This window comes from Sturnira hondurensis, unplaced genomic scaffold (genome assembly GCF_014824575.4).
Source record: "Sturnira hondurensis isolate 20B ecotype Veracruz unplaced genomic scaffold, ASM1482457v3 Scaffold0021795, whole genome shotgun sequence".
Taxonomy (NCBI): domain Eukaryota; kingdom Metazoa; phylum Chordata; class Mammalia; order Chiroptera; family Phyllostomidae; genus Sturnira; species Sturnira hondurensis.
The window spans coordinates 9,747,130-9,772,910 of record NW_028094426.1 but is presented as its reverse complement, the minus strand read 5'-3'; the positions used below and the strand labels follow the sequence as shown (position 1 = coordinate 9,772,910).

The following is a 25,781-nucleotide window of genomic DNA, read 5'->3' as shown; positions in this document are numbered from 1 at the left end:
ACTCAGTATAAATTCCATGATCAATTATTAAAACCTCTCCCTACCTTGCCTTCTCTCTCTTCATTGTACTCACTTGGCAAAACCCCAATCCTTGTTCAATGTACCCTTCTGCTCCCTCTGGGCTGTACCTGCACACTGAGTGTAACACAACAGTACTGACTGATCTCATGTTAAATTCATGGATATGCAGCCTGGCTGGGTTGTTAATGCTCTCTGCCCATCACACTACATTTTCTTAGGCCAGGGGTCTCCACTGGGTGGATCTGACCCCAGGGGACATCAAGCAATGGCTGGAGACACTTTTGGTCGTCACACCTGGGGCAGGAGGGGAAGGATACCACTATTATCTAGTGGCTAGAGGCCTGGGATGCACAGAACCCTCTACAACGCCAGGTCAGTCTCCTGCAACAGAACTACCCCGCCCCAAACGTCCATTCGGGCTCCAGTTGAGAAATCCTGTCCTGGGCCATATCATTGCCCACTGTTACACAAGTATTTAATATCTTCTCAGTCTGCAAACCTCCAAGACCTAGTCCCTAACCCTTGCCCTAAGGTGATGATCTCACTTTCCTAATTTCTGAAAAAAATAAAGTTAGAAGAGAATCTCCCTAAATTTCAGTGGCCGCTGTCCTCTGCCCCCAGCACTCCCCCCACACGCGCCCCTCCCTTCCTTCCCGGTACTGTGTCCACGCACCTCAGCCACGCTCCGCACAAGCACTAGCCCCACGTCCTCTCTTTAATACTTGGACAGTAACATCTCCCCTACTTATCCTATGTTATCAACTTCCCTTTTACTGAATCATTTTGTCAGTCTGCAAATGTGCTATTATTTTACTACTTCTCTCTCCTTTAAATAAGCCCTTTCTTGACAACATGCCCCCTCCCACTTACTGCCCATTTCTCTGCCCCCCCTTTTAGCAAAACTCTGTGAAAAGCAGTCTATACAAGTTGACTCCAACTCCCGTTCTCCAATTTTCTATTAAATTTGTTGCAATTAGGCCTTTGACCCCTCACTCCACCTCACTTTGCTGAACTCCAATAGTCAGTTCCCAGTCCTCCTCTCATTGAACCTATGAGCAACATTTGAAGAAGGCGATTCCCCCTCCCCACCCCGACATACTCCTGGTAGCCTTCAGGACGCCACTCTGTCCTGATTTTCCCAGTCTCCCAGTTCTCTCCTGCTCAGTACCCTTTTCTCAATATTCTCATCTCCCCAGCCACATAAGGGTAAAGTACTTCAGGGCACAGCCCTGGGACCCCTTCTCTGCCTGCACTCACTCGACCAACGACCACTGTGACTAGTCTCATATGGCTTTCAAGGCCATCTAAAATCTAACAACTACCACAATTATTTCTCCAGTCTGGGTTGCTCCTCAGAACCTCAGATCCACATACACTGCCTGTCGACTTGATGCACTTATTCATTTAGGTGTCTACTAGAGACCTCGTCCACATAACACGCCCATATCTGTGCTGTTCCTCTTCTTCCTGAAGCTGGCTTTTGTGCTAGACTTCCCAACTTCACTAATAATAATTTTATTTTTCCAGTTTCTGTGGCAAAATACCACAGAGCTATGCTCTTCATTCCTCTCTCAGTACAACAGTTGAAATGACCCTTTTAAAATATAAGTCAGCTATTGCAACCCCTCTCCAAACCTTTCCAGCAGATCCAAATGACCCCCCAGAAAAGGCCCTCTATGACCTCCAGCTCCACCGCTCTCCCCTAAGGCCCTCTATTCTTGCTCACAAGGGCTTCTTTGGTGCTCTTCACATTGAAGAGCCTTTGCCTGCAATGCTTTCCTCCACATGGCCATGCGGTTCATGCCTCACCCTTCCTTTAGGTTTTCCCCCTTTTCAAAACTGCAACCTCCTCCCCAATAGGACTCTCTATCCACAGATTTTATTACTCTCCACGTAGTGCCTTCTAACATTCACTACCAACTATATTTTACCTTTCACTAAAATATACAGCTGGGGTGAAAAGAAAGTTTTGCCAGTTTAGTTTGCTTTATCTGGAACAGTGCAGGGATTCAATAAATAACCCAATAACAAATGAATGGATGCATGAGGCATGCTGAAACGCATTATTAACCAAGTCTTAAAATAACTAGATAAGAAAATGGCCAAGAGAGGAGAAGTGATATGTCAAAACATCACTGTTAATCATTGGCAGAATGTACTAGAAGTGGTTTTCCTGACTTCGATTCAGTCACTTTATGGCCAAAGTCATCAAAACTATCTCTGTTTGACTTACCAACCATACTTCTCCTCTATTTATTTTATGCTTAAGAAAAAGACGTATATATGAACATATCTTTATGGGAAACGGGGAGGAAGCGGAAGTATGGGAAGGGGACTAATAGGTTGTGTATTTAAAAAGTACACACACACACACACACGAATACGTTATTTGTGCATCACCTCCAAGGATTACACAAAGACCTGGTACGGTAACCCACTTAACTAACTTGGTTTCTGACAACGACCAGGGCACTGGTACCCAAGGCAGCTTTTTTGTGACAACCATACTCCGTCCTCTCCCACGCTGACCCCCACCCCCTTCAGGAAGAGTGCTTTAGAAAGAGTATCCCTGAGAAATAAGCAAAAGTGTGGAAAAACTCATGCAGTGTTCTTTCAGTCTAATTTATTTTTAATTCTTCAAGTACTTAGGAAACTTTTTGAAGAAGTCATCAAAAGAAAACAGGAGAAAGGAATGGAGGGAGGGAGAAAGGGAGGGAAGAAGAATGAGGAGGCTAGAGAGAGGGGGAGGAGCTATAACTGATTGCCACGGCTAAGTGATAGGCTGCATGCATGTCATCTGTTAACTCTTCTAAATCACTACACCACACTGCCACACAGCGTACGAGTACATCGGAAAAGAACAAGAGAGAAAGTATCACTCCACTAAAAGATTTCTTTTCTTATCAACTGACGTAGCCACTGCACGGTCATCTGCCGGCACAGCATCATTATATTCTGGGGAGCACAAAAACCTCTTGCAATGTGCTCCTGGCTTTTGGTTTCCATCCGCAATGTTCCAGTACAGGACAACAAACCAGACTAACTTTACACCTCTTTCTAAAATAACACTTCTGATTACAAAAGATTAAACGCAAATAATAAGGTCGAACGTTTCAAAGGAAATGGAAGAAATACAAAACAACTAAAGCACTGATACTCTTCAGTAGTGAAGAGAGGGACACCCTTCTGAACCTTGCAATAAATCAATCTGAGAAGCTCGCATGACTCAGCTCCAAGCAGACGGTCTGAATCGGCAACCGCAGCGACGCTTCCGCAGAAGGAGTGTGGCTCTTGCTCCTTGTTACATTTCAAAGACGGCGTGTTGACTTTTTTCTGTGTTCATGGCTATTTGGTAACATTTTTATGAGTGAGTATTCACTGTACAGTTCTTTCCCTTTTATTTCTATCACACGCCGAGGCAGTAAGCAGAAATCTAGACCTATAGGCACCTTCCGAGAGACATCCGCTATCAGCGACGCATGCATCCGGTTCTGAAGGCCACTGAGAAGTGCCAAGGTCTACTCAGAAAGGAAAATGCTCTCCAAAAGTGCTCAGGAAAAGCTACCAAAAATACTTGTTTTATAAAAAAATGTATTTATTTAATGTCAAACTATACTTCTGAGGTATCTTTAAAAGAAACTTTATATAAGTGAACACAAAACTTTACTATTTTAAGGAAACAAGTACATGTGTTAATTTGGGGAGAGATATTGTGTTTTATACACCCATGTCCCACTTTCACTTACGAAAAACAGACTTGAAGATCATGAGTCGCAATTATCAGGAGAGTTCCTTATCTTTAAAGTATTCTAACTATGCCTCTTTCCCATTAGTTTATTCTCAGTTTCTTAGACGAGAACAAAGAACAAAGTGTCCCGCTCCACGGACCGTCCAAATGAAGGCTGGATGCTGCTGAACTCTGACCCCACACCTGGAAAGAGGGCCCGTGTCAGAGATGACTCCACCGATGGATCAAAAGAGGGAAATGTTACACACTTGTGGTAAGAATGAAGAAAGAACAGCAACTTCCAACAGGAAATCTTTTTCCATCGGGAAATCAATGAAAACATTTACAGAACTTTCTCATCACAAAAGAATGCCTCTAGTGTCTGAAAAAATATAAACATCTTTTAATACTATACACATATATATATTTTTAAATTTAGCAGCATATGTTTTACACACATGTACATTCTCACACAGTGTCACATATGCAGTAGTTTTTGCTACACAGAGTTCATTGTTTTTCCAAAAGTTCATTTTTTCCACTAGTTTTTGTTTTTGATAAGGTGAAGATATAGATAAGACAGTGATTTTAAACTGGCTACCCCTTGGGAAAGAGTAATCTACAGAGAAGGCTTATGCTTCATGCATTTAACCAGAAATTCTAGAATAATTAAGTAGTAATAGTTTGTGTTCTCTTTAGTTCTATTTTAATTTATCTAAAATGAACGCAACTGAATAGATGTGGCTAGGATTAACTGAGTTGAGAAAAACAGTAGGATAAAATGATGGTGAAAGATTTGGTTTTCAATTTGAATCTTAAGCATTAAATCTCACCTATAAAGTTAATAATTCAATACACCTATCTGGATGTCACAGATGAGATTTGTATGAAGACAAATTTAGCAGACATTCCTTTTCCACCGGTACAGATGGTACAGAAGCAAAGGGAATAGGTCTACAGCAGAAGTATGTTTATGGAGGAAAGAACCCAGAACCGAGTGCCAGGAGAGGCCATCTTGAATGAATGGTACCTCTCTCTCTCTCTCTCTCTCTCTCTCACACACACACACACACACACACACACACTCTTTCTATCCTTTTATCATAATGAAGAAATACTTTCCTGGCTCTAGTTTTCCAAGAATTTTTATATATTAAGAATAGGTAAAACAAAGTAATAATTTTGTAATATTTTTAAAAATACCTTAAAGATTTTTTAAAAAACTGTGCCACTGAGTTGTAACTCAAGTATGTCTTTTACACACTAAACTTAAAAGACTTGTTTCAATACTGCACATCTTGAACCCACTGTCACAATACACACAGGCCTCTGACCCAAGGCCAGGCCGTCGACAACTCGGTCGCTGGCGTGGCGAGTGCTGTGATTCAAAAATCAAACAGACCAGCTATACACAATAAGGTAAAAAAAAAAAACAAAAATTATCCTAGAATCATCTTCAGTTGTCAAATTATCCCTACTGCTGTTCCCAGTACTAAAAAGGATAATCCAAAGCTGGCCATAGTGTTTTGTCTTTTTGTTTATTTAAATCTGATTTTCATAGAAACCATTCATATAAAAATCCAGCTTAAATTTATAAAAGAATAAAGTTGAAATCTAAATTACTGGGTTGTCCAAAAAGTTCCTTTGGTTTTTTTCCATAAGGTGGCTCTAGCAGCACTTAGTTGTCTTTAACTTCACTCAAAACAATTTTTAAAATATTTTATTTATTTATCTCTAGAGAGGAAGGGAAGGAGAGAAGGAGAGAAATATCAATGTATGGTTGCCTCTCATGCGTCCCCTGCTGGGAACTGGCCTGCAACCCAGGCATGTACCCTGACTGGGAATCGAACCGCAATCCTGTGGATCGCAGGCCAGAGCTCAATCCACTGAGCTACACCAGCCAGGGCCATTCAAAACAACTTTGTTAGAATGTATTGTGACAGCTGTCATATCAACCTACACTTTAAAAAAAGCCATCAAAATTGGTGAATTTTTGTGTAGCCATTTTAATGTTGACAAGGAAGAAAATAAGCAACATCTTAGGCATATTATGCTTTATCATTTCAAGAAAGGTAAAAATGCAACTGAAACACACAAAAAGATTTGTGCAGTTTATGGAGAAGGTGCTGGGACTGATCAAATGTGTCAAAAGTGGTTTGTGAAGTTTCGTGCTGATTTTTCTGGATGATGCTCCACGGTCGGGTAGACCAAATGAAGTTGATAGCAATCAAATTGAGGTGTTTGGTGAGAACAGTCAATATTCTACCATGTGGAAGACTGCTGACATTCTCAAAACATCCAAATTAATAAAGTTACTGGTAAAAAAAATATGTATCTTTTATTATACAAAAAAAAACACAAAGAAAAAATGCTAACGGACTTTTTCGCCAAGACAATACATAAAATCTGAATTTGGAGAGCAAATCTGAAACTCTTATTGGGAGAATGATCCTATTAAGTTAGTGTCCTAGTGTGTGTACACCTGTGAGAACAGCAAGTGGGAGGAAGAGGAGCAGTAAAACTACGAGGAGACATCAGCAGCTATTTACTGACTGCTTATGATGTGTCACATTGGTCAAAATCAGTCAGCGCTTTTCAACCTCAGCACCACTCATATCTTAGGTCGGATAATCCTGTTGAGGGGTGGGGAGTGTTCTGTTCATTGTAAGACATTGCTAAACCTCCCTGGATTCTATCGATTGAGTCAGATGCCACCAGCATCTACCTACGATCAAAATATGTCTCCAGACAATACCAAATGTCCCTGGGAGAAGAGAGGTAAAACCACCCTGACCAACAACAACTGATCTAAATGCTTTATATGCATTATCTTTGAATCTTCATACTCATCCTGTGACACAGAAACCATTATCCCCACCTTTTCAGACACTGAAGTGGAGAGGATTATTACATTGTTGAAGGTCCCACAGCCAGTAAGCGATCTGTCACTATGCACACTCAAGTATGTCTAGCTCCGGAGTCTTCACTTCACCACAATGTGCTGGATTATGTGTAGAAATACACACACTGGAGAACAGAGAAAACTTCCTGCTTCCCAGAAATACTTGGAGGATAAAAACTAGGTGGTCTTTGCACTCTATGCAAGTATACAGGGCTATTGTTCATATTTAATAATAGTTAGTAGCAGCAAAACCGATAATAAACAATATTTTACTTGTTCTTCAAATGAGCAGTGCTTATAATTTGAAGAACAAACTGTGATTTTCTTTTTGTGGGGGCGGGGGGTGCTCTTTGCCCCCCTGGGAAACTTACGGTCCACAGGCAGTTGTCTGTGTCTCTGGCTATCTCGCACAATACTGCCGCCGCTGTCGCTGGAGCTGCTGTTCTGGCGGGTGACGTTTGCCGGGACCTTTGACGAGGGAACAGGCGCTGGGGTAGCCGGTGGCAGGGGGACAGGAACAGGAATCGGTGTTGGAGGAGGAGACGGAGCAGAGGGAGGGTCAGCTGATCTTGGACCATACTCCATCCTTTGTTTCTATAAAAAGATAAACAATTAGTTTAAAATTGGAAAAATATAAACCTAGCCTGGGAAAACAAATTATAGTGTGACAGTACATTTTTAGCTATTTATCTGTAAACTTACTTGCAATCCACAGCAAATTTATGTATGTATGTACGCACACACACACACATATCTCCAATTCTACACGGTATAGCAATCACTAAAAACCAAGTTTTAAAAACAAATATGTATTTGTTCAAAAGCAAAGTGTAAGTTAAGGAGTAAAAAGGATATACCAATAGCAAATAGTAGTGTTAATAACAGCAAAGGTCAAGAAAACTGAATTTGAACTTGGAATCACACACAACCAAGGTAGGTCAGAAGATTTCTGATTATTTTATAACTTCCATGAATAAAAACTTCTAATTGCACTGAAAGTCTAAATAGCAATATCATAAAGCATTACTCATTCCTTACTTTCAATGTATGATACACTGAAAAATGTTTAATGTTGTTTCTAGGCAACATGTTAAGAAGGGCAATGTTTCAGTTGATGAAAAGACTTTGCTTTATAGTAAACAAGTAATTTAAAAATGTTGTTAACTCATTCAAGTCGTAATCCTTTGTGCCGTCATCCTAATGCTTATTAACATCAGATAGTTCCTTGTTAAAGTGGCAATGATGTGAATGGATAGTGGTGAGGGTAATGAATGGTATGGTCAATGTAAAATATGGTGACTAAAACTCAAAAACATACATTAGAAAAAGGCTGCGTGGGGATTTGTGTTAAACAATGTGGATATGACAGAATACACAATAATGTTGTTATTTAATTAAATTATTATAGGACATTATAAAACAGTATTTATGTATATTCCCTCTTAAACCACACACAAAAGTTAAAACTTTAAACAAATTAATTTTAACTAATAGAAAACTGCATTATAACAAGTTCCAAATTCTCAAAAGGCACTTTTTTTTTGGTAATGTCACAGATACAGAGCAATGGACTTATAATTTGAGTAAAGTTTAGATTCTGCACTCACACAATTTTAGTTATTCTAAATCCAGAATTAGCAAATAAAATGCAAAAAGCAGGCCTTTTGTTAATCTGGTCCTTTGGTTAGAACAGTACTATTTGTTTTTAATTTCTAAATTGGCCCAAATATAAGATAATGGTGATTTTAAATGAGGCCTCCCTAATTTCCACAGAGATCAAAAACATAAATGCCACACACAAATGCCACTTTTAATTAAATCACTGCTCAAAAAACAACACACCAACCATCACCACAGTCGCCTTCACAGCAAATGAGTAACTCCTGTGGAAACCAGCGTGCGCAGCATCCGGGCTCTTTTCTGCTGTCCCTTTAAAAGCTACCCCTCACCCGCCAGTGGCTGGAGAAGGTGGGAAGGGTATAAAGCAAGAATGAAAGCAGGACCAAGAGAAGTGTTTATAATGTTGCCAGGTGTTGGAAGGGGGAAAGAGAGAGGCAGCGGGGGAAGGGAAGGGACAGGGGATTGGGGTTCATGGAGCAAGCAATAGCTGGATGGGAGAGAAGCAAAAATTGCTGACCCCTTACCACTCAAGGCATAGAAAGATTTGTAATATATTAAATAAAAGTTTATTACTATGATTACTTCCCTGAAACAGTGTTCCTATATTTGGGCCAATAAAATACTTAAAGCAATCAAAATATAGCAAACATCACCACAATATAATACTTAGCACACACCAAAGCCATCTGATTAAAATATATGCAATGCTCCTTGACAGGAATGTCTTTTGCACATGATTACATGAAGGGTTTGTAAATTTTCACAATAGGATTTTAAAAATGTCAGAGTTTTAATTGCTGTTTTTAAAGCTTAAACTAACAAAAAAATGTGACCAGCTCTGCACTGCATGATGAGATTCATACTTTGTGCTTTCATGAAAACAACAGCAATTAGTGTTTTGCTATCCATCAAATAATACTGTGAATTACTGAACACACCAGGTCCTACTGTCACAATCAGGCCTGCAGACAGGCTGCCCAGATCTTCGGGGCCTCCTTTCGTTCTCCTGTCCTTGCCGGACAGTGCAACTTTCTCAGTGTAACCTAACGGAACCCCAGGCTTAAATATTTTGTGTGTGTGCACACACACACACACACATATGCATACTTAAGGTACAGAGAAATCGTATGAAAATTGTTTCATAAGTTACACCATGAATTTTATTTACTTGCATATTTTCCCTCTTTTTTGATCCTGTTGGTGCCTCAAGCTTCCAACCACTGAAATACAAAGGGGGGAAAATGACTTCCTCAAATCGTTACACCGTCTTCTGATATGACAACCAAGTCAGCGTTCCTTTAGAAACTGACTTGTCATTCTTAGTGTGGAGGAAACAGAACCACTCTGGCCCTTGAACCCACATTTCAGTGCCTCTCCCTATCTTCCCCACCGCCCTTTCCCGAGTACTGCCCAGCGTGCTGTCCTTCCATTCAGCATTTCTATCTCTGGGCTATTTTTGGTCGGAGGTAGAGAACTGATGACTCCAATTCCCTCTCAATTGATGGAAAGTTCTGAGGGGTGGAACTGCACCTTGTACTTTCTTCTCCTGTACCCAGGGCACTGAAACTTCAAAGCTAAAAAAGAAATCTTAATTCTCCCCAGTATGCCCAGGAATTGCTCATTATTAGCACCAAGAGGCCCAGGCCCCTACAAAGCCTTCAGTTCAGAGCACACTGCAATGACTGGTCAGCTTGATGTGACCTATTTTTACACCACAACTGTCACTTCCCAACTCTTGCCTTTTGTCTCTCACAAATATATTATAAAATTCTGTTTAAAACAAAATGTCTTTTTCTCTGTAATAGGTCAGAATTACTAACATCCAAGGAAAATTTACATTCCTATTGATAATTAAGTCTGAATGGGTCACTTTTCTTCGGCCACTAACGCTCAGTAAAAATTCTCCAGGATTAAAGAAAGTCATTTAGAGATAAGCTCCTGATTCATGCGAGACACTGCTTCATGGGGAAATTATGCAAGCAAGCCCAACAAAGCCACTAAAATTGAACTCTTCTTAAAAATTTGACCTACACAATTCTCATCTCAATTTGGTCTCGTTGGGACTCTGTGGTGAAAAGTAGGCACAGTTGGGACATTTGGAGGGTGTTAAGTCCAGGGATTGAACACAAAAATTATATTAAAAGGAAGTGCCACAAGGAAAGAAATATGGGTTACCTCTGACAGCTCACCAAGTAATTGCTATTAGGAAAATGGAGCAAATCACATCGAATGAGAAAATTAACAAGGAAGATGGAACTAAAATAATATCAATTATAATTCACATCAAATATCAGAAAATGTTAGCATATTAGCTTTTGACAATAAAATTACATGCCCACAAATCAACCAGTGAAGAAGCTTGTAAATATATAATTAATTTCCATCACTCTTATCTAGCCATGGGAAACTAATTATATAGACTCACAGGCTAGTGTTCGCAGTACAGAGTATTTCAGTAACTTTTTGTGTATTAGAGTACTGTGTTTTTAAAATATTAAGTACAGGTTCACCTTATTCTTTCAGCTGATAAAGGAAATACAGAGAGTACATTAAATGTAAGACTGATTTTTCTATAAAGCTGATTTCACAAAAGGAAATACACACCTATGTTTTAGTGAGCTTTAGTTTCAAATTTGTAAGCCGTCTAGGCAGGAAATTTTATAATTCTGTACATGTGCAAGCTAAGCAGTAATTTATGCACCTGTTTATATACAGGGGTGGGCAAAAGTAGGTTTACAGTTGTAATACAAATAAATAATACAATAAGTAATAATAAGACAAGAATAAACTCTGTTTTGCGTACTCACAACTGTAAACTTGCTTTCACCCATCCCTGTCCAGATAAAATAGAATTTGTCAACCTGTGAGGCAACATAAGAGTAACCATCCTTGTCTAAAAACCATACCTCGAATTAACAGATGAGTAGCGTGCTCTAAGCTTATTTTATTTTTTATTTATTTTTTAAAAATATTTATGTATGTATGTATGTATGTATGTATGTATTTATTTATTTATTTATTTATTATCTTTAGAGAGGAAGGAGAGAGGGAGAGAAACATCAATGTGTGGTTGCCTTTAGTGCGTCCCCTGCTGGGAGCTGGCTTGCAGGGAACCGGCCTGCAACCCAGGCATGTGCCCTGACTGGGAATCGAACCTCGATCCTCTGGTTAGCGGGCCCGCGCTCAATCCACTGAGCTACACCAGCCAGGTGAGCTTATTTTAAAACGTTTTTAAATAACTGAAGATTAGCAGTTGGTCTGCTGGAACGAGCCTGAAGGCATTTCACCAAAGTGGTCACTCTGCCCAGCAGTACCTGACTGTCTGGATTGAGCTTGAAAAAGAGCATTTGAAACATTCATAGCATGAAATTAGTAGAGCTAGTGGTTTAGTAGTTACCTGTAGAAATAGTTCCACTTTCAATTTAGGACTATTTATACATGTATAGAGAAAACAACAACATTTTCTATCTAGACTGAATTGTAGAGATCAATTGAACCCTTCCATTTGAAGCAGAGCAAACTGGAGCACAGAAAAATAAAACGCTTTCTTGAAGGTCACACAGCTCGTTAGTGGCAGAACCAGGTCTAGAATCCTTGTCTACCAATACCTACAGTGGGGCTTTCCCCACAGTATCATAATATCTTAGCGCTAAGAAATAGAGAAGACAGGAAAATTTCTATTGTATTCACAGGGCCATAACGTCCAGACATGCATAATGATTTATATCTTGACAGAGTCAGCATACTTATAATAATAATAAGCACACAGACTTACTAATTAACAGTGAATGTAAGACTTCTTCAATGAAACCTTTGACTCTATTAGAAATAATGAGGGACTGGTCTCTGCTGTTGGCATACAGCATGGGAATCTATATGGGCACGAGGGGAACTCTAGCAGATGCAGTTGCAGAGCTAGAGATCTGGGAATCGAGTCAAAAGAGATATAGGAAATTGGATGCAGCCCACAGATTTCAGGTGGGGACAAAGCACCCTGGATGTCCATCTGTCACAGCTAAAGTACTACAAAGCCCTGTAGTATTGTTCTACAACAATGTTTTTATCAAAAGATATGCCATTCACCTTCATTTCTCCATAATCTCTCATAAGCATTTACTTCCTTTCCCTGTGGTTTCATTCAATATTGTTTATGTTCCGTATCTTTAATAAATTCTTCTATATCTTTAATAAATTCGCCCCCTCCCTTTTATTTTTGTAGCTTTGGTGAAGCTGCAGGGGAAACACATTAGGTGGGAATGGCTGTCTTTACCAAGCTGTTAAAAATCACTCCGAAGGCAAGGATATTAAATAGGCTGATTCTCAGGGACGCCAGGTGGCAATTCGACACCTCTTCACCACTGGTCCAGGCACTTGCACCCCTGCCATCCAGAGACAGTCTCTAACGGAAGAGTGTGGACAACAGGCAGGGGCTGCTCCCGTGCCCTTCCCATGGGAGCTGCCACTGTTCGTACACCTGCTTCTTTACAGGAAGGCGACACAGATGCCCCAGGATAATAGTTTACACCTAATTCCCTTATTCCCACCATTCACAAAATGTCTATACTCTCAGTGAATTACATGATTGGAATTATTTCCCTAAGTTATAAAAAAGTAACTGAAATCCAAAAAACAGATGGACAAGGCAAAAAATCCAATTCCAAGGATGGTGATTAATCAGATCAACCTTTGTCACGGTACCGTGCATGGTAAAGCTACTCTAAGAAGACATCCCTTTCAGCACTTACACAGCCAAAGCCCACATGTCTGTGCACAACGAGAGGACAATCTTTTCCAAGAGCCGTTCCCGTACTCGCTGACTACCTCGGAGCCTGGGCCGCCGGAGCATTCCGCAGGCCTGGGGTCCCCGTCCTGGCCGCACACAGCTGTGGGCGAGTTACTTCTCTGTGCCTTCGTTCCCTCGGGTATTAAACGTGCCTCCTCCTCAAGGCGGTGGTGGGAATTAAGCGAATTAGTGTTTGTGAAGTGCTGACACCAGGCCAGGCGCCCAGCTTGAGCACTGGCCACAGGCGCCGGCCACCTCGGAGTGCGATGTTGCTGCTCTCCGTGGACGTGAAGGAAGCTTAACCAATGAGCCGTAAGGGATCGCTGTGCAGGACAGCACAGGGATGGGAACTGTTTGGGGAAGACGTTTCTTTAAATTTCTTCTAAGGTTTGATATCACTGGGAGGAAGAGGTGGGGAAAAGTGTGTCGGCCATTTCTGAGGAGAGCGAGGGCCACTGTTCCTGACGCACAGGCGCAGAAAGGACAGCAGGCTCTCAGGGAGGAACGCTCAGGACCAGGCCTCCTGTCTTCCCTATTACCAAGTGGAAGGTGCCAGCCTCCCATAAATATCTGTGGCTCGAACCAAGGAGAGCATGACTGGGACACAGAATTGCCTTTGACATGCTTGTAATCCCATGGAGTTCTACAAGGTCAGGGTGTGGCGATCACTGGAATGAATCTACACAAATCTTTATTGTCAATCTGAAGTAAGCTGCAGGACTTTTTGTTAAAATGCTGTAGATAAAGGTATCTGGTAACACTGTTAGAGATATAAAATAATTGACATATATTTCCAAGGATGCTTTTTTCTTCCCCATCTTAGTCTATCTAATCATTTTGTGTGTGTGCATGTGTGTGTGTGTGTTACGTTGGCTTTCAGAATAGACATCCCTTTACAGTAATATTTATGCCAGAGAGCAGAGAGCAGACTGTCAAACTTGCTTATTAAAATTTTACAAGATTCTGGGGAGGGATTTAGAGGAACAAAGGGGAGGGATTTAGAAGAACGAATATAAAAGATACATGGACGACAACTAAGAAGGGTGGAAATGGGAGGGAGGGGGGAGCATCCGGGGGTGGGATGGGATGGGAATAATAGGAAACTGTACTTGAAAAATAATTAAATAAAAAATTGGAAAAAAAATAATTAAATAAATTTTAAAAATAAAAATAAATTTTATCATCTAAATGTTGGCAGTATGCAGATGAAAATTAGTACGGTTTATATTCAACATTTTTTGCATCATTAACTAACTAATATGGAAGCATAAATTCTTAAACTTTTTTTGGAGGAAAAAAATTTTACAAGATTCTAGTGGTTTTGATAGGCTCAGCCCCCAAATTTTCAGGAGGTGATTAAAAAGTAGATTGTTTTAAGACCCAGGCCCTCAAACTACATACCCAGACACACCCCTCGAGCTTCCATGCACAGTTCCACACACATCAGCACCTTCAGAGTTGCATCCAGAAATTTTCAGAAGACAGTCAGATAGTGTTGAAAAGTTTAAAAGGGAGAAACCCAACCTGGCAATTCCCACAGTTTTTATTTACATAAAGTAGCAAAACAAACTCCTGAAACTTGTGAGTACTTTCCATGGTTGTGCCAAAATTGACAAAAATATAAGATGAGGCTCTGTTCAAAAAAGGAGGGGCAGATTTCATGTTCTCTCAAAGTACTCATTCTACCTATGGTATATATTTATAGTTCTGGTTCTAAACAGAAGCAACCTTCAAACAGAAACGTCAACGATGGCTCAAACTAGGAATCAAAATGGAAGAAAAAGACGAGCCTGACAGTAAACATGAAAAGGGAAGAGAGGTTAAACTTAGGAAATCCTGGGGTGGGGGAGAATACTTAGAGTTTACATTATTTGCAAGTTTTAGATATTTTATCAAAGTTTGGCCATTTCTAGCATCTATGCGCACAAGTAGAAATAAACTTGGGGTAACTGTTTTTAACACCTAACATATAAACTCTTGGCTTCTGCTCACATACAGCAACCGGTGATATCGTTTGTGAATAGTGTCTTTTAGAGTCTGCCCTGAGTCGAATATTAAGAACAGTCTACAGAGCTCAAAGGGGATATACTCTAGTACTGTTCTTGGCATACATTTCAAGCATACACCCTTTAACACTGTTTAAGGAATTCAGTCAAAACCTCCATAGGAAAGAACATGAAGAATTAGCATTTATAAACCAGACAGAAGCCTCTATTGTGTCAGGCAACCACATCTCAAAGTCAGAAAAGTAAGAACTTAAGAAAGGAAAAGGTATTAAAACCAGGTTAGAAAATTCACTTCAAAAATCCACAGGAAATGCAGTAGACCATACCTTGAATAACTCAAACTCCTTCTTTGGCATCAACAGCTAATGACAAACAATGAACATAAAATAAGTACATAATATAGATGCACATCAGGCCAGCCAAAACATGAGCACAGCAAACAGAATTTCCACAGCCATCCCTTTAAGCTATAAAGCTGTATAAATCGTGTACCAATTTTTTCCTTTAAACATCTGTTTGATTCTTAGATTCTATAAGGCCAAAGTCGACATGGATAAGAGCAGGCCTCAGCAGCTGTGAAAGCCACGAGGAGCCAGAAGTACCTCAATGAGTGGTCACGGCAGCAAATGACCACGACCCCAGGTTCGGACTTTTTGCATTTTACTAAGCCTAGGTATGAAAGTGAACTATTTCACGGCACATTCTATGTAGCTTCTACTCAGATTTATGTGGTCAGATATAATCTTTTGCTCAAGATTCTGAAAATTAAAAGAATTCTTATGGGACATGAGAGAGAAGCCACCACAGGTTCAGAGACTATACATGGGATAGTCCATCCATTCTGTCTCTGCCGGTGGATCTGACTCCATAGAGATCCTGTCAGAGCAAAAATCCACATACTTTAATAGCGAGTGAATTCAGGTGTTAGGGTGAATGAGAGAACCAGCATCCCTTTTTTTCTGGAAATCTGACTCAAGAACTTTTCAATGATTAAGAAGAGAAAACCTGGTCCACGCAACCTATATCGTAAGTACATTTTAATGTTAAAATCAAGAGGGGGGAAATAAATAAATACTCAGGTGTAAGCTGAGATAAGTGCAAGTTCAAGGTTGGCCAGCAGCAGAACATTCAAGAGAATGAGGGCAAAGGCTGGTGAAGGTCAACTGCTGGATCCTCCAGCTCATCTCAGCGCCACCATCTAACAAGAAGCAGCCAATGAACAGGAGGGCTATGGGTAAAAGTGAAGAGGCAGAAATGCCTTTTCTTCAAATGTCAGAAACATTGTAGAAGGAAAAAAAAACAGCATTCAGAGAGACACTCATTTACTGGCAAACATGTTGAGTAAATCCTAAAGATTTAAACCACAAAACATATATAATTCATCCGCATGTCTCTCACCTTGCCCCTGAAATATGCTAGGAAAAAACTGTATAAATTGTATGGCCAATTAACTCTCAAAATGATTAACACAAAAAATGTATTTAGATCCTAGTAGACCGATGAATTTTAAAATCCGTTACACTTAAATTTCGCTAAAAAACAATCACCTGTATCGTATGTGTGTATGGTGGATCAGCACGCCCTAATCCAGATTCTGTAGGTCTCACAATATCCAAAATGTTGTTTGGCACAAATCCAGAGTCTCCACTTGCATTCCGAACTTTCCACCACTGCTTCCTATCATCGAGGATCTGTCATTAGGCAAGAAAATAAAGATGTCATTTCTGTACCAAACCAATCTATAAAGGAAGTCCAATTTTTATTCCTGGACCAAAAAACTTTAACTTCTATTAAGTTGGCTTAGCATAAACATGTTGAGGGACGGATGATTCCTGGGAACTACACTAGGAATGAGAATGACTAGTAGAGCACAGGTATGGTACCACTATCATGAATCCATCCAAGGCCTACGCGACCTAACACAGATTGTATTTGCAATATATCTAAAATATGTATAGATAACTAAGATGAGTCGCTTGGAAATGTTTACATGTCAACTCTATCCTTGGAAAAGTATAAAAACCTCCTTTTTTCCCCAACAAAATATGCTGTGATTACCCCACATTACAATTTAAAAAGAGGAACATCCTGTTATAAACTAAGACAAGATACTTAGATGTCATGGTAGATTATTCCCACAACCATTAGCTCATTCAGTGCTGGGTATATTTGTGCCAAGGTACCAGAATAGAAGGAAGGACAATGTTTTCTCTTATTAAAATATTATCATCCAAACTGACAGTGGCCAGAGGGGAGGGGGAAGGAGGATAACAGGGGACAGAAGGAGAAGGGTCAAGTCAAGGAACATGCACAAAGCACCCATGGACAAAGGCAACAGGGGAGACAATTGAATGTGGGAGGTGGGCGGTAGGTCGGGCAGGGGAAAGTAATGGGGGGGGGGAATGGGAAGAACTTTAATTGAACAACAATAAAAAATTAAAAATAAAATAAATGTATGTATGGAAAAAATATTATGGTACATCTACACATGAGTTGATAAATAATCTTGACTCCAAATTGAATAAAAACTGGAAGGAAGAAGAGGGCAAAGTAAGCCAACAAACCCAACTCTCCCTGCCTCTCTCCACTCCCACCCCCGACCCAAGAAACGACTGACTGACAACACACAGTTTGTAAAGCAGCTTCCCCTCCTAAATGGACACATTTATCTATAACACGCTCTACCCTTGGGAAAATAAAGTAATACTGAAGAAGTATTTCTTGATCTCAACATTTCTTTGAGACAGACTTAGGTATAAACCAAAAGAAGAATACATAAACCCACTTTAGTAAGAGTACATAAAGGTAAAATTCTATTACCTCTAAAATATCATCTTTTAGAACTGAGAGCTCACTGTTGTTCCTCGCCACAAAGTCATACTTGGATTTGGCATATTTCTTGGGTTGTGTTACAACTGGATCATAATTTCTATAAAAAGAAAGAAAAATGATTATTCTACTAGCTCTTCCTAAAGTTTGAAAACAGAAGTAAAACACTAAGGCAAGAGAATTCCTACCAGGAAACATTCTGACAAATTATTTTGATAGTAGTTCAATTTTATTATATTTTATGAATATAAAAACTTAAAAAAACACTCTGGAGTTCTTACTAGTAAAAGGAACAAAATATGGCTAGGAAAATAAATAAATAATGCAAAATCACAAAGCTAGCTGGTACTAAGCCAAATCTAGATTGCAAGTCTATCAATTCTGTAACCACTAAACATACCTTCTAGATATCACTTTGTTAATTAGCTTCTCTACCATGAAAGAATTAGGATAAAGATCAATATTAGCATTTGTGTGAAATTAAAGAAGACTGAAGATAGTTTCCATACTGGTAATATAAATTATAAGTTGATTTCACTAATTCAAGCAATATGTTCAATTTATTAACCAAATATATATTTAAAAATTGTGACTTAATTTTTATGAAAGCTTTATCCCATTATTAAACTGCAAGGAAATGTATGGATTATTTACAAACCAATAATTAATTCCTACTTAATTAATCTAATTAATTAATTCACTATAAACTTATTTTAATAGAAAGAACTTGTCTAAGAGTTCTAATTTCAAAAATAAAAAACTTTCTTAAAAAACCAAATGCTTCTTTTAATCATTAAATTACCATTAAATATTTAACAACATAATTAACATACTTTTATATGTAATACAATAAAGTCTGAAATATATCAACAGTGGACTAATATTTTGTCATTTTAACAAAATAAATGTGGCCCTGGCTGGGCTCAGTTTGATTCCCAGTCAGGGCTCATGCCTGGGTTGCAGGCCAGGTACCCAGCTGGGATGTGCAAGAGGCAACCAATCAATGTGTCTCTCACATGTGAATGTTTCTCTCCCTCTCTCCCTTCTTTCACCTCTCTCTAAAATATATATAAATAAAATATTTAAAAATACATATGTATATAATAAATTTGACTGTTTTTTATTCATTTTACTCCCTAATATTCCCCTCCATTCACATCCCCACATCTCCTCACACGTCTCTGTAAGGTACAACGCAAAAGGGACTGAAGATGTTTGGTCATCCTTCTCCTATTAAAGTGGCCATTCTTTTTGCTGCGCACTGAGGTCTCCTGGAATAACGAGTCACAGCAGGCCCTGCGGGTAGCTGTGGACACAATGTATCCTGTCACCATAAGTACATGGCTACTTCTTAGACAGAAACCCCAGAACCAGAGGGTCAGAGACAAAGAAAAAAGATGAACTGTAAGATATGATACCTGTCGGCTATTCTTGGTATATTTAAAATACGAGAAAAAGTAGAAAAAGTGTAAGTGTGGCGAATTATTACATATTATTAACAATATAAATTTTAAACTGTGTTCCATGGATTTTCCACCCCATCTCTAGTTTATATGATCACATTCTAAGATTTCATTGGGGGCAGAGATAAAAGAGATTCAATCACACTAAAACTTACAAAAATAGTAATTTCAGTTTCTGTCTTTCCTTCCTCATGTTCTCTCCTATGTTCCAGAAGATAAGCACTACTAATAATGGAGAGTTGATACTATAACAAAGGGCAGAATAACTCAGTGCCACTGTATATCTGAATCAGTGGGTTAAAAAACAAAACAAGACTGGGCCGCACTTCTCTCACAAGTCTTTGTTATCTTGTGTGTCTCAGAAATGATTGCCAAGCATTCACTTACAAAGTACTTTTGAATTTAGAAATCTTTAGTTTCTCGCTCTCTCTAGATTAAACATACATATCACGCTAACATAACTATCAATCTGAAAAATCACACCTTGTAATTTCTCAGACGTACCAAAGTTTCTTAAAAGACCTAGGATGTATAAACATGATGTGGTCTCTCTTTCTAATTTGGAGTAATAGATATACAAGGACTGCCCAGAAGGTATCCAGCCATGTACTATGAAAAACAGAGACATTTACTGAAGAAGATACAAGATACACTGTACACAGGACAATGACAACTCAGTCTCCTTCAAAATAGGCACCTTGGGACCTCACACAGTTCTCTCAATTGCCATCAGCTGCCCTGTCATATTTTCCTGAATCAATGATTTGAAATCTCTTCCCTTTTAAAGGTGATTGGGAACAGCCAGAAGTCATAGGACAACAAATCTGTGCTGCAAAGGGGCTGAGTCACCAGGGTGATTTAATGTTTTGCCAAAAGACCCCGCACAGAATATGATGCATGAGCAGGCTTGTTGTTGTAATGAAGCTGCCAGTCAACAGCTGCCCATAGCTGTGGCCTTCTGAGCCATCCAAATAGTTTCCACACAGGCATGTTTAAGCTTAAGGCAAAATTTGATGCAGATTTGTTGCTCAGTCATTTTGAATGTGATGGTCACACAGTACACACGCTCCCTCAATAGCATCTACCTCCCCCACTGACTAGTACAGTGAAGTCCTCAATGTTCACACATGCACATTCCAGTCCACTCTCCTTGGCTGCCAGGTTACCTGGATGTTGTGCAAACTGTTCTTGTTACATTAATGATGGCTGGAACTGTTCCTGGACAGACCTCATGTACTCGATACAGAGTAAATGTGGAGAGAGCAGTGATCTGAGACTTCTATGCAACACTAGTTACTTTTGAATGGCGGTACAGGATAATCCCTCAGAGGTGAGGGCTCTAAATTCAACAGGAGATTTGTCTAGAGACACAGTAATTTCACTGAAGAGTCAATATACTTTGATGGTGTTTACTGTATTCCTGGCATACAACAGAGTTTAAATTGATGATAATTATTATAAAAACAAAATCCAAACCTCTGTGTGTTTCCTATCAGATGAGAACTTTCAGTTTTTGCAATAAGGATGACAAATTTTCTCAGCAATACAGATAATTGCTGGTCCACATGTGTAATAACTATCCAGCTCCTATTACACCAGCACAGCTGAGATGGGATCCACAAAGACAACGGAGTTATCCAATCCGCCCACTGCTCAAGGTATTTTTTAAAAGGTCTTTCTCTGGTTAAACTTTGGTAACTTTAAGGTCTATATACCTGAATATCTTTTCATGGAATTTCTAGCACTAAGTTCCATTTAAATTTTTTATACATCGAAGGTTACCAAAATAAACCTTATGAGGTTCACCGCAGAATTCTTTGAATGAGGTAAAAATATATAGTATCTTTAAAAATAATGTTCCTTAGATTATCTGGCATATCCTATATAAAGTTTGATGAGACAAGTATTTTTGAGTAACAGCCAGGAACCTTGAAGACAAATTAGAAATTCAATCACAGGGTCAACCTATACTTCAAAAATTTTAATTCTCATTCTGTCTCTTGACTTAATTTCTTAATTTTATCATTGAATTGTAATATTAATATCACTTTAAGTGCATACAATTTAAGCAAGCTGCCTGAATCCATTTTGGAAGTGGACAGGCTACAGAGATGGAAATAAATCAGTAAGTCAAAAGTAAACTCCCATGATATTCTATAAAGATGAAGGTAAACGTTTAAAAGACTTTGGGGTAAGCATCCCAAATAAATGGCACAGGTTGTTCCACCAGTGATGTTGCAGAACTCATACATCTGCAGCCAAGGACAAAGAGGTGACGACTTTGAAACGTTGCATACACTATCACATACTCATTCAGCTATTTAATAAAACAATCAGGTAAATCTACAAACATTTACCGAGTGGCCACAGTGTGCAAGACGTGGTCTTAAAATGGAACGTGGTAAAAGTTATTTAGTATCAATAGGTATTACAATTGAACACACATGAGAAATGTACTGAAGTTACTTTCTGATTACTCAGCTGTGAAAAACCATAATTTACTAGAGTTATGAAACAAAAAAGTAAGAATCACTAATCTGAAATAACTTCCTGATTATTAACAACTACGACAGAAAAAATAAAATATAATGAGTAATCAATTAGTCAAGAAGAATTTCAATAAGATAATTTTTAAACTTAAAAATTGATTTCCACCTGTATCTACTAAAAACTGAATCTATAATTAAAAGGTGTTTCATATGTTGCCATTTTGAAAATGTATTATTCATTGCTGACTTTTTTTGTACTCAATTTTATATGTTAATAATACCTGCATAATTTCTACGCTATTTTAGCTAAGTATTAATTCTATCATCAGTCCCAACAGAAAACAAAATTTTAAATCTCACCTTCTTTAGGTTTTATTAAGAAAAAACATACGGCCCTGGCTGGCGTAGCTCAGTGGATTGAGCGCGGGCCTGCGAACCACACGATCACCATTTGATTCCCAGTCAGGGCACATGCCTGGGTTGCAGGCCAGTTCCCAGCAGGGGACTCACGAGAGGCAACCATACATTGAAATTTCTCTCCCTCTCTCCTTCCCTTCCCCTCTAAAGATAAATAAATAAAATCTTTAAAAAGGAAAAAGAAAAAACATACTGAAAAAAATAAAGGGCACACAACACTCATGGTGAGAGAGGCCTTGAGGCAGGAATGTATCAGAACACGTTGTCTATACCACACTTCATCTGCGTGGCCACTCTCCCACACCCTCGTTCCCAACGTTTCTTCTTTTCTTTGTCTTATGTATACGGTTGGCCTCTGGGTCAAGCTCACTGGTAGTGGCTGGAATACATGACTGAAAAAGTGAACCTATTCCAATTCCTTTATTTCTTCCCCACCTCAATCTCCCATCTCTGCCTACATTAAATTTCAGAGGGAAAATTAATGAAATGCACAACTGCAAACTGAGAATAAAATACAGTAAAAAGAAATGACAAAAATGGCAAATAAGGTATTGACTCCATTTAAATATTTAGTCTATCTTTAGTTTAAATAGTTCTTATCTAAAGGAAGGTTTGTTTGTTTTCATTGGAGGAGAAGAAAGATGGGAATTATTTCCTGTAAGAGTTACAGAGCTGGAAAAATCCTTAGAGACCATCTGGTACAAACTAGTTGAGAATTTCAAAACAATTCTTTCTTCTTTATTCACAGATTGTGTCAGAAGCATCCTTTTAAACAGGAAGAGTCATCCGAAGACAGTTGTACTCCACCAGAATTACAGACTGGAGGCTCTGTGCGTGAGAGCCCACTCTATGAGGCAACAGCGGGAACGTCATCAAACAGCTGGCCGAGGGAGCTTTCAAGAAGTGGAGTGCAGCCACCCGCACCTCTGTGGGCCCTCAGTCCGAGGCGGCTGGCCTCAACTCCCCACACGACGCCCAGGAGACATTACCTATCCACATGGCGATTAGGAGTTGGCTTAAAAGGACCAGCAGCTTCCCCTGGGTCCTGAGGGGGTCCTCTCGTGTAGATGTTATTGAATGCGTACCCCTCGGGGGGAGGTGGAAGGTACTCTGATACGCTGGATTGCTGACAGAGAAGGGATTAAAGAATCACCAATATTAATTCAGTGAATGAGCACTGATGTCAATCAATAAGAACACTCAACTACACCGTGTGATCAACTACACAGTTTCATTTTCAAGTAATGAATCATTAAATTAATAAATTATGAAATGAAGGGAATATATTTTGTCCAAGACCTACTTATAATAAAAAATTAATTAGAACAAAGGTTAAATTTTAGTTCTGGAAATATCCATGTATAAAAGTATACAGGCATAACTTGAAGGTATTGCGGATTTGGTTGCAGGCCACCACAACGAAGCCAGTATCACAATGAAAAAAGCAGGACTATTTTTGCTGGTGAAGGGTCTGGCCTTCAATTTATAAAAAACGTTAACATCTGTGAAGAGCAATAAAGTGAGGCGCAATAACAACGAGGTATGCCTATAAATTCTTTCCTCAGGAGTTTCAGTAAGAGTTGATTTTAGAATTAGGCAGATTTTAACAGCCTGTATAAAATAAAATTAGTTTAAAAACAACAATGGAACTCTTAATCCCTTGCTTTCTATGTTAAAAAAAAACAACAGTCCTTTACCACTCTAGCAAGGTAAATATTGTCACATGAAGGTCATCTGAACTCAGTACATTAAAATTATTCCACCCTCTCATTTTTTCAAACTTGTACAGACACTGTTTTGGGTTTGTTTTTGAATGGTGGCACTATTATCATATTTGCTGTTAAGGAAAACACAATCAGGCAGACACACACTTATATTAAGTCAATAAGCCAAAAGACAACACTGGAGTCACTTCCGTCTGCAGCTAACACAGCTCAGACCTGAGCTCACTGAGCGAACCAAGAGGAGAACTGAGGTCTGTGGTTCTCACTGAGCAGCATGGTTTTAAAGCCATGGGGGGGAAACAAAGAAACAAAAAACAAGTCATCTAAAGATTTCCTACTGTCACCTCACATAAAATGAAATATGGGGTGACACAAAAAGAAACAGGACTCATCCACATGGACAACAGTGTGGGAATTGCAATGGGTGTGGGATGGGCGGAGGTGAAGGAGGGTATAAGGGCGATAGTAGTGAAAATGCAGTAAAAATTTATTCAAAAAGAAAAACAAAAACATTAAAAATAAAACTACTATACGATTCAGCAGTCCTACTATTGGATATTACTGAAGAAAATAAGATGAGAATCTTGGAGAGATATGCAACCCAATGTCCATGCCAGCATTATGCATAATGGCTAAGACATAGAAACAGCCCAGGTGCCCATCAGCGGATGAGCGGATAAGGAGGATGCGGCATTCTGTGCACGCAGAGCGGAGCAAAGGTACGCTGCTTACAGTTGGAAGGACATGAAACACGAAGTTTACTCTTGTATTATTACTTATTATTCTGTTATTTTCCATACAAACAACTGTAAATCTACTTTTTCCCCATCCTGTACATACTACCATGGAAATATTACTCAGCCACGAGAAGTAAGGAAATCCTACCATTTGGGACAATATGAATCGAGAGACCTTAAGGACATTATGTTCTGTGAAATAAGCCAGAAAGAAAAAGATAAATATTTCAGGGTATCACTTACATGTGGACTCTTAAAAAAAGAGTCAAACTCATAGAAAAAGTAGAAAAGGAGTCTCCTGGGTCGGGAAAATAGGGAGAGGTTTGTGTACAGGTCTGAGGACCTAAGGTAAAACATGGTGACTATAATTTATAATGCTGTAATGTATAATTAAAATTTGCCAGAAGAGTAGACTTTAAATGCTATCAACAACAACAAAGATAAATTATGTGAGGTGGTGGATGTGTTAATGTGTTAATTAACCAGATTAGGGACACCTTTCACTATTAAATCATTATAATACATTGTAATAGTACTTCATGTAAAGATATTTAAAGATTTTTTGTCAACTATACTTCAATAAAGCTGAAAATGAAAATAAAAACAAATGCCTTCATTAAATCAGTTTATGATTTTCCTAGGAGAGGGCAGAGGAATTCGAGGGCCAGGCAGTTTTTCATTAAAGGCTGTTTCGGAGGGAGGAGTTCAGGAAACTGTTAACTTCACCCACACCTTTTGCCCAGCTCAGAACATCAGAGTGAGGTCCACCAGGATGAAATCACTGGTCCTGAGAGTGACCGGGCGCAGTACAAGGGAGGAGAGAAACGAGGCCAAATGACTAAGTGTGATGACTGCACAAGCGTGGTTAGAACAGCTGCTGGTTCGGAGGAAGTGCGGACACTGAGTAGGGCCACCCTCTGTCCCTCCACTTCATCTGTGCCTTTTGATTCTAAACAAAGCCTGAATCACCCAAGTCTTGTCCTGAGTGTATGTATAATGGTAGCAATAAAGTATAATAAAATCTCTCTTCTGGGGATGATTGCATTTTTATGCATTTTAAATC

General features: G+C 39.1%; 1 protein-coding gene and 1 non-coding gene across 6 annotated transcripts in view; both read right to left on the bottom strand.

The window, feature by feature from the left end:
- Window positions 1-25,781, bottom strand: part of EPS8 (EGFR pathway substrate 8, signaling adaptor) — a 168,688-nt gene that overhangs the window by 6,000 nt on the left and 136,907 nt on the right. For all 5 annotated transcript variants that reach the window (XM_037033975.1, XM_037033978.1, XM_037033976.1 and 2 more), the window contains 4 exons: window positions 23,247-23,383; window positions 17,880-17,988; window positions 16,607-16,750; window positions 7,022-7,244 (listed from right to left, as the gene is read on the bottom strand). In XM_037033975.1, coding sequence (XP_036889870.1) covers window positions 7,022-7,244; window positions 16,607-16,750; window positions 17,880-17,988; window positions 23,247-23,383 — 613 coding nt within the window. The remainder of the gene's footprint in view (window positions 1-7,021; window positions 7,245-16,606; window positions 16,751-17,879; window positions 17,989-23,246; window positions 23,384-25,781) is intronic.
- LOC118978527 (small Cajal body-specific RNA 1) lies at window positions 4,970-5,129 on the bottom strand. Its single transcript, XR_005064742.1, has one exon.